Below are 10,181 nucleotides of genomic sequence, written 5' to 3'. Positions count from 1 at the left end.
TGTCCTTAATTGAAGATGGCAGCATCAGGGGCGATCATTTGGGGTCTTCACCAGGCCTGTGTCCTGCAACACGACACGAACGCCGGACACAGACACAAATACGCCAGGACGCACCAGGCGCGCCGAACAGCACGCCGCGTCAGGGGGCGAAATGGGCATCCCGCATTGGAATGCACAGATATGATCCCGTTCTGGGCCGGGTGTCATGCAGCGGAGGGCGAAGAATGCCTGATGAGCTCTGTTACGGCTGATCTGTGAACAGTCCATATGGCACCATGCTACGCCGGGCTATCACCAGTTAATAAGTCACAGATCTCAATAATTTGGCGGTGAAAAATGCTAGGCAGCACTGAAATATTCCAATCATCTGAGTAATGAGGCCTTACGGACAACTTGCCAGCCATATGATGTTTTTTTTTGGTGATGTGTGGGAGTGCTTGGGCCGTAAATATTCTTATGCACGGCACTCTGACATCACGTGGAACTAACAGTGATGTCACCAGACATGGCTTACAGTTTAAAAAAAAAAAAGCCCATTGAGACATACTGTATGTGGTTTTGGGCTATAAAATAAATAAATGTTGTTGTTGTTAAAAATATTACATCATAACTTACAAACAAAGGTGATAAAATGTAATTACTTTTATTTTGTAATTGAAATAGTTACACTATGATTCCCTTTAAATAGGGTAACTGGTAATTGTGATGAGTTGCATTTCTAAATGAATCTTCCAGAATTGAAATGTGCAGCTTGTGCTCTTTTTTAAAATAGCTCATTAAAGCAGTAACTAATAAGATAATCCGATGAACGGCCCTCTGAGTGCGGAGGGGTTAAAGTCTCGGCCATCATTGCAGGCATGTTTTCTTTGAAAACGAAGTACTTTTTCAGTGACAAGGCCTCTCGTGTCCAGGGTGAACGGCCACTTAAGAAAAGCAGCTGAGAGTGCAGAATGATGCACAACGTCAGGTTTCGCTAAGCCAGTGAAAAAATGTCATCAGGAATTTTCTGTACACAATAATTTCACGAATGATGATTTAATCAAATACTCAAAAGGCTGTTTTAACAATTGTAATAAGATTAATTCTTCATACGTATTTATGGATATATCAGACATTTTTTTCAATTAGGTTATTTGTAGAGTAGATGTCAAGGTCACTAAGAATTTTCTATTGTCATATAGCAATACGTTACTGATTTAAATATTAAAAATGATCAAGCAAATAATGCATATGGAATATTCACTGAATTGTCAAAAAGGTTATTTTTTACAATACAAAAACGTAAAAATTGAGAAATGTTGGCACTCCATCGATAAACCATCATTAACAAAATGTTTTTTTTTTTTTGAGAAATGTCATTTCAGGCTCATTTCAGATTGTCTTGTACCGGGTGGCAGCAGAGTGGCTCTGAACTCCCTGACACTGAGTTTTATTCTGTCCCACCTTTGGACTGTTTATTTAAATCTTGATATTGAACTTTAGATGTAAAATCAGTGATGCAGTGAATCAGTACCACAGCGGCCACCATCACAGATTACGGTGGCGACCTGTCACCACGTGGCTGTGTGTACAGATTTATCCCACCGACAGCCTGCCAATCTTATGGTTTTATTGCACCTGGAAAACAACAAATGAGAGTAATGAATCTTTAATGAAAGTGGTTCTTTTGCTGTTTCACTTAAGAGTCTATTTCCTTACCCGCTAGGCCGGTAGGCTCAGCGAGTCATAATAATTCATAATCAATATTTTTATTAATAATTATATGGATTTTTAAAAACTGAATAGAATCTGCTGTGATGTTTTCATTATATTTTAAATTCAGTTTGCTGGAAAGTGCATGAAATTCATAAACACATTTATATTCTAAAGCTGCATTTAGGTAACCTCACCAACTGAACTGTAACTGAACTGACCGAATTCATTATGATAAAAACAAGCACACTTTTGCACAATTATCAGTTATACACTGATTAATAATTATTCTTTTGCTCTCTGATCTGTTGCAGAAGAATCCATACTCCATAGAGCGATAGAGTCAGTTTGTTAATCATCTAAGCTTTATTTTTAAAAACAATTGTCAGTATCAATGCTGTGAATATCCCTGAGATAAGAATTAATTGTTGTGCACTTACATTTACATTTACAGCATTTATCAGATTCCCTTATCCAGAGTGAATTACAATCAGTAGTTACAGGGACAGTCCCCCCCCTGGAGACACTCAGGGTTAAGTGTCTTGCTCAGGGACACGATGGTAGTAAGTGGGATTTGAACCTGGGTCTTCTGGTTCATAGGCGAGTGTGTTACCACTAGGCTACTACCACTTGTTGTGCCAAATGAACCACTGGCCTGACCCCGGACCCCTGACCCCCACATTTTAGGTCCTCAGTGGTGATTTCTGTTCTGTTCCTAAACACCAGCACTATGGGTCTGTCTGGTCTGATCTGATGATGAGCACTGACCTCATTATTTTTTTTCAAATTTGGAAACTTATTTGTATTTTTGAATTCATGAAATTCATCTGCATGCTTTTAATTAAAAAAAAATCATTTCAGGATAATGTTGCGCCACAAGAGGAGAAAATCCTTGAAAACTGTTCATCTTTCCTAGAAGAAGAGTCAGCAGTACTGAACAGGTGTTTTCCAAAAAAAGAAGAAGAAAAAAAACCAAGATGCATCTGACAACTTGGCCAAAGTCCTGCTCTGATAATGGAGATCATTACACACGGCTGGATGGTGGGAATCACGCAACATTGGGAAAAGTCCAGGCAGTGGGGCACACTGTCCACTCCTGGATGAAACATGTCCATTTAAAAGGTCTAATAATTAAGCAGCTTGCAAGCATTCAGCAGGTTTGTGACTTTGGCGCGATGCAAGATTTGAAGTACACGTAGTTGTGATGCTTCTCCGGGGCATCCTTAAACTCGCAATGCGAATAATGTGCAACACCAGAATAATGTCTATATTGCTAATGCGTGTATATTTCATGTAAATGTTTGTTTAAAAAAAAAGTGCTGTGAAGCCGTACTCGTTACCTGCTGATGATTTTAACCTGTCCACTCCCTCGCCTCCTCAGCCTGGAGCTGGACTCCTGCGGGATGGGGACAGCGGGTCGGCGGACGGGTGCAGTTGCGCGTCGCGGCCGATAGAGGCCAGCATTTCACCGGCAGACGGTGCGCGACAGGTGCGCCGGACACCGTGGAGCATTTCAGGGTTCCTCTGGTCAAGACTTCTGTGGTCCTTCCAACTTTCCTCCACCCTCTGCGGCCAGTTTAGACAGGAAACGTTCATTTAAAATAATAAGAGGCGATAAATTCACCGAGATAAAGAAAAACAAATCGAACATCCATGCAATTAAGAGCAAGATAGAGCTCATGATGTGGGGACTGCCGTGGGACGAATAAAGGGATTTAAACGTCACGCTGTCGGCGGAATAAATGAATACATTTACGTGGCCGTGCCGCGGGGTCCCGCCTCTCCGGCTCTATAAAAGCCGGCCCGGGACCGGGCGGCAGGTAAACGGGGCGGGTCTCGGCGCGGCGCGCAGGTGAGTCTCCGGGGACCGTGACTCGGCTGCGTGGGGATGAAGAGTGTGTGGAAACTGTGATTTTTTAAAATTTCCCAGCGGGACCTTGTGACCGGCCGCAGGTTCGTCACCAGACTCGTCGCGTTGGTGGAAGCAGAAGGACCTTCTGAGGAAGCGGTGGTCCTGCACGATAAACCCAGACCAGCGCACGGTGCGGCACCTCACTGCGTCCCAAATGTCCAAGATTGATCGCTTTTTTGTGTGGGAATTTGCATGCGTGATTTTGTTTCTCAACAGACAATGGCTCCTCGGCCTGAACATGGATCTGGTTCCTCAGAAGATTCCCCACCGCTCGGTGAGTGTCCACCACAGCAGGTCCAGGAGAGTCGAGTCCTGGTCCAACCTGACACGTCCTTTTCTTTCACTATGTTTAATGATTAGACGTGGCCACGCTGTCGAAGGACGAAAGAGTCCTCCCTGCCTGCTCCACCGTGGCGCTCGTGGAGGAGCCGGAGGAGCCCGGTGACCCCTGGGACCTGCCCGAGCTGAGGGACACCGGGCTGAAGTGGTCGGGTGAGCGCCGCTGGAGAGTTCAGCCGGAGGGCCGAGGGCTTGTGAGAAGTGCTCTGACTGTCTCCCTCTTCTCCCCCAAAGATCTGGACACCAAGGGGAAATGTCTGCGCGTCCTGACTGGCGTCCTGAAGCTGACTGTCTTGCTGGGCTTTCTCTACATGTTCGTCTGCTCCCTGGACATCTTGAGTTCGGCCTTTCAACTCGTTGGCGGTAAAATGGCTTCTGAATATTAACCCTAATGACCGCCGGTGACCGCCGGTGTCCCAGTTTCGAAGTGTGTTCCTCTTCGTTTGTTTGTTTGACTGTCCAAGACAATTACGACTGCCCGGCTTTACCAGTGCTTTCAACTTAATTATAGCGACTCTGACACTCTTTGTATTTGTCACCACAGGGAAGGCCGCGGGAGACATCTTCCAGGACAATGTGGTGTTGTCCAACCCTGTGGCCGGTGTGGTGATCGGGGTGCTGGTGACCGTCCTCGTGCAGAGCTCCAGCACCTCCTCCTCCATCATAGTCAGCATGGTTTCTTCGGGCCGTGAGTAGTCTGCACGAATACGAACTGCCGAGCGAATCCAGGGTCTCTGCTCTGACCTCCTCTGACCCCCTTTCAGTGCTGGAGGTGCAGTCCGCCGTGCCCATCATCATGGGCGCCAACATCGGAACGTCAGTCACAAACACCATAGTGGCCATGATGCAGGCCGGGGACCGCAATGAGTTCCGCAGGTACCGCCGCGTTCCCAGATGTACCGGGATGGTCGGAGGAGGTCACCGTCTGACCCCCCCATGCTGCCCCTGTGCTTCTCAGGGCCTTTGGTGGCGCGACGGTCCACGACTTCTTCAACTGGCTTTCGGTCCTGGTGTTGCTGCCCCTCGAGTTGATCACTGGCGTTCTGTACAAACTCACCAAGCTCCTGATCAACTCGTTCAACATCCAGACCGGGCAGGATGCCCCCGACCTGCTGAAGGTCATCACCGAGCCCCTGACCAAAAATATAATAGAGGTAAACATCCGTGGACAGAAGCGGGGACAGTAACGGGTCACGCATTCCATTGCACATTTGTAATGATTCATAACGTGGTTACGATGCAGCGTCTGTAGGGCGTGGGACTCGTGGACGGGGGGAAAGCACGTTGTCCTGGCCCTCCCTCTGTTGTGAAACGCCACTTTCCTCCCTGATCTGTCTCCATTAGTTGGACAGTTCTGTAATCGCTGACATTGCCGTCGGTGACCCGGCAGCCCGGAACAAGAGTCTGATCAAAAGATGGTGTAAGACAAAGACCATAACGGTAAGAATGTGATGCAAAAAAGCTCAGAAACCTCAGATAACGAGATAATTTACGACTGTGGTGTTAAAAAAGACCTTGGCTGGGATTAATTTTTAACCCTTTTTTTCCCGGCCGTACTGCTAGGCCACCGGCCCTATGGATGGTGTAGAATGTGTTGTTATCTAGTCGTGCTCGGGGGCTTCTGGTAAAAAGCTTTATCTCCCTGGGCTGTGCTGCAGAGTCTGGTGAACGTGACCGTGCCAGAGCCGGAAAACTGCACCGTCGGCATCCCGTGCTGGGAGGAGGGCAATCTGACGTGGACCCAGAAGAACGTGTCGGAGAAAATCAACTTGCAGAAATGTATGCGCGGTGCACACAATCCTAAATGTTTCCAATGGCCACGTGGTGCCACCAGTAATGTCTCTGTAAACACTCAACAGGTCACGATTATGTACTAGCAAAAATTAGGATTATTTTTACTATTATAGGATAAATATATTTGCATGCTTTTCATTGCATGATGGCAAAAAATGTGCAGCACCAGAGCCTTTTTTGGTCGTCTTATATATCAGGACAAAGACCTCCATTCAGTCCTGGAAGTGACTCAGTCCTGGAAGACCCCTCCTCCCACCTTTATCCTCAAAGGATCCTTTCTGTCGGAGAGAGAGAACCAATCAAAAGCAAGGATCTGCACTGATGTTCTCTCATATCACATACCTGCTCCTCAGGGTTCTTCCGACTTTTCTAGAAGGTTCATGTGTCAGTTAATTGCTTCTGGGATTGCAGTGTTCCCAGTTTCAGCCTTGTCCACCAGTGGACATCCATGGGTTGGACACAAGGACTGCTCCATTCATGGTTGGTGTGTACAACCAATGTGACCCTGCTTTATTAAAGCAACAAGCAAAAGTTCCAGGGTCAAGGAAGGGTTCATTCATAATGAGTCATGCGGATGGTTGAAGTTCTTCAGGTATCTGGTAAGGAGGGTCCCACAAGTACCTTGGAAGAACCCAGTTGAAACGTTTTTAGAGAAATGTAGATCTTCTTTAACTGCTGGATGTTCTTGAAAGGGAATGTTCACCAGCACTAAGTGGCTTTGACCATGGAATTGTTTGCATGTTCATAGGCAGTCACCTCTTTGCCAATTCCGACCTGCCTGACCTGGCCGTGGGTCTGATTCTTCTGGCACTCTCCCTGGTCATCCTCTGCACATGTCTCATCCTCATCGTCAAGCTGCTCAACTCCATGCTGAAGGGCCAGGTGGCTGTGGTCATCAAGAAGGTGCTCAACACAGGTGACGACCATCGTGTCCGTTCTGAAGATGTAGCTTGTCTCACATCTCAGCTCTCGGTGGTTTAGCAGGCAGGCCACAAACTAGACATGCTGGGATGACCATCAAAACCAAAACATCCAGCAATGAATCAGCAAAAACCAGCCTTAACCCGATATCAGACCTGCTAAAACGAGCTCTTCCTGTCTTCTTATAGCCTTTCCGCAGTATGATGCACTGAAACTGTGACTTTGTGGCTTTGTGGTCTTTTTTGCACGTTCTGCATTCATTGACTATGAAATCATGGCTCTCTAGTTATTGTTGTTGTTGTTTTTATTATTGCTTTTGTTGCATCTGTAACTTTTTTTTTGTGGTCCAAGTTTATCCCACATGTACTTAACCTCCATTGTTGCTTGCGCATCCTGACCTAATGGCCGCCAGTCGTTAGCTTAGCCGCTGCTAGCAGCCGCATTTTCCGGCCTGGCGATCAACACCCGCTCCCGCATGTGTGCAGATTTCCCGTTCCCGTTCGGCTGGGTGACGGGCTACATCGCTATTCTGGTTGGGGCCGGAATGACGTTCATCGTGCAGAGCAGCTCGGTCTTCACCTCGGCTATCACTCCGCTCGTGGGTGCGTACGACCCCCTTATCAAACTCAGGAATCCGGCAATTGCACCACCCGCCATTTATACAAGCTCTTCAAATATTTGCACTGCCTTAAATACATTATTGCAAGAATTAAAAATTAATCTTTTGGGGTTTTTTCGTAACGTTTGGCAGGCATTGGTGTCATTAGCATTGAAAGAGCGTATCCTCTCACGCTGGGCTCAAACATCGGCACAACAACTACAGCTATTCTTGCCGCCATGGCCAGTCCCGGAGAGACGCTTGCCAACTCACTGCAGGTTAGGAGAGAACGTGTTCAGGTTTTTTTCCCGTAGTCGTCGGTTTCAGCGGGTGACCCTGCTCTGGTTTCCTCCCAGATCTCGCTATGCCACTTCTTCTTTAACATCTTCGGGATCCTCCTGTGGTACCCGATCCCCTTCACCCGCGTGCCCATCCGGCTGGCAAAGGCGCTGGGGACCGAACCGCCAAGTACCGCTGGTTCGCCGCTGTCTACCTGGTCCTCTGTTTCTTCCTCTTCCCAGTGACCGTCCTGGGCCTGTCCATCGCTGGGTGGCAGGTCTTAGTTGGGGTGGGGGTCCCCATTGTCGTCCTGCTCATCGTCGTCATCGTTGTCAACATCATGCAGTCGCACTGTCCGCACGCCCTGCCTCGCGTGCTGCGCAACTGGGACTTCCTGCCACGGCCCCTGCACTCCCTGGCCCCCTGGGACAGGGTGGTGACCTCCGCCATGACCTTCTGCAGGACACGCTGTTGCTGCTGCTGCAAGTGCTGCAAGTGCTGCAAAAGCGAGCCGGGCGAGGATGAGGAGAAAGCTGTCGAAAAGGACAAGAGGAGCCTGGAGATGTACGACAACCCGGCCTTGTCCAGAGACGACGAGCCCAACCAGCAGCAGCCTGTTACAGCGACGCGATTATAATCTCCGACAGAAATGACCACCACGCGTTCCTACAGCCCATCAGCCTACCAATTTATCAATCGCAAAATTCCCGCGGAGCCGCTGCAGCCGTCCTGAAGACTTACAAGTGGTCTTTATTGCTGTTTTATTAACTTATATTGACTTGAGAGGGGAAACTTTTTAGCTGGCCTGGTGTATTTATTAAGATCAATATTACTCCACTAGATTCAATTATATAACAACTTAACGTTCTCGTAAAACGTTAATGTTATGAATCGATCCACCAATGCATACTGTACCATGATAGCAGACTGCGCGTATGACTCTTGTTACAGTTGTCTGGTTTTAAGTATTTTGCGTTGTTCCTGAGTGTCGTGACACATCAGTGCAACGAAACACTCCACATCAATGTAAATAGGGGTATGATTATTGTTTATATAAAATATGTATATGTTGGCTGGGACTCAAATAAAAAGCCTTCTATGAGGTGGGGTCATTGCTGAGTCACTAATGGTGATTAATTGGTCGTTACTACGTTTCCAGGGGTGTTTCCGTCTGTGTTGAAGTCAAGTGACCAGTTATTTTTTATCAACAAAATCTTTGACAAAATATCTTCATTAACGGAAATGAGACAAAATGCAACGTAAATGCTAGTCATGTGACGATAACTATAACGAAATATATCACGCAAAATTGTTTATGAATAAGAACAAGACTATAAATGGTTTTATTTACAAAATAAAAACTATATTAAAATGTCTCTTCATTTTTGTTGATGACATCGAGATGAATCGTGTTATTGTTGTTATGCAGTATTTTTGTTTCTTGTGTCCCCCATTCAGTCACACAGATGAGGTCACTTCCTCAATTCCCGTTCATGCATTATTTATAGTTCAGAATGCGTGTGGTGTGGTTACTATTATATGATGATGGTGAGCAGACGTCTAGGAGAAAAAGACCTTTGGTGAGTCTTTGGACGCTTTCTTTACAACGAAGTGGAAAAGAAAACAGAATGAGTGGTCGAAAAACAGAATAATAAAAGTAAAATTATGTACAAAATTATTTGTACATAATAATCACAACGGAGAAGCCACCAGACGCAGCAAGACATCTGATAAGACGTGACATTGAAACTCATCAGCGGTTGTGTTTCTGGGAATTACAATGTGACCTCATCAGTGACCTCGAGTTTTGGCCACTGAAATCTAATCTAATGAGTACAACAAACTTGAAGGAATTAGATGACAATCTCAGACCGCTGGTTATATCTGTATGGTTATGTATCTGTATGGACATGTTGAACCGGTACATAAACAGACACCGCTACATAACAGACACCAGTACATGAAAGCTCAGGAAGATAGATTTTCTGATTCTCTTGCATATTGCGTCGGCAAGCGACAGGTTTCAAGAAACGGCAGATGGAAGTCTGAAATGTGTTCTTCTCACTGGCCTGAACATCAGAACCAGCTGCGCAGTCCCACCATGCGGGAGCGTGCCGATCTGACTGACACGAGCAGACACAGGAATCCGAGTCACGTTTCTGATGCAACATCTTTATCCTGATAGGACTTGGCTCACAGCTGTGGAAAAAGACACCTTCGCCTCATGTATTGTTCAGCATCACTCTTATCGTTCTGGTCTTTGCCCCACAGTCTTATCCTCTTGACTCACCCTGTCCTTGGGCCATGTTTTTTCCAAACATATGTTCTGAACTGAGGCCAAATGGAAGGTGTGATGGTGACTCAAAGTATGTCTCTTTATGAGGGTCAATGAACGATTAAGATCTGGGTTCATATTTGCTCCCTAAAGGTATTTATTCCCTTTTAGAAATCTTTAGATTGAATTTAGAAATTTAATAGATAGAAATTTAGATTTTTTTGAATTGTCCAACTGACCCTTAATCCATCCTTTCAATGAATGAGTTGAGAAAAAGAATGACGTTTACCCTTATCTGTAGAAAAAGTCAATATATCAGCCTGATAATTCCCATGATCTATGCAGGTTATTGTGCTTTTTTCCATTATTAC

At 46.0% G+C, this 10,181-nt stretch overlaps 1 protein-coding gene across 1 annotated transcript; it reads left to right on the top strand.

Moving 5' to 3' along the window:
• The first annotated feature begins 3,371 nt into the window (after nucleotides 1-3,371).
• Nucleotides 3,372-8,911, top strand: slc34a2b (solute carrier family 34 member 2b). Its single transcript, XM_028961817.1, is given in 15 exon segments — nucleotides 3,372-3,544; nucleotides 3,623-3,734; nucleotides 3,821-3,878; nucleotides 3,965-4,096; nucleotides 4,178-4,306; nucleotides 4,488-4,631; nucleotides 4,708-4,819; nucleotides 4,902-5,097; nucleotides 5,288-5,383; nucleotides 5,602-5,722; nucleotides 6,486-6,653; nucleotides 7,144-7,260; nucleotides 7,410-7,534; nucleotides 7,613-7,712; nucleotides 7,715-8,911. Coding segments are annotated over 13 exon segments (1,953 nt in total). The 5' UTR covers nucleotides 3,372-3,544; nucleotides 3,623-3,734; nucleotides 3,821-3,823; the 3' UTR covers nucleotides 8,173-8,911.
• Nucleotides 8,912-10,181: the final 1,270 nt, after the last annotated feature.

Source organism: Denticeps clupeoides, chromosome 19 (assembly GCF_900700375.1).
Source record: "Denticeps clupeoides chromosome 19, fDenClu1.1, whole genome shotgun sequence".
Classification (NCBI taxonomy): Eukaryota; Metazoa; Chordata; class Actinopteri; order Clupeiformes; family Denticipitidae; genus Denticeps; species Denticeps clupeoides.
This window is presented reverse-complemented; position numbering and strand designations above follow the sequence as displayed.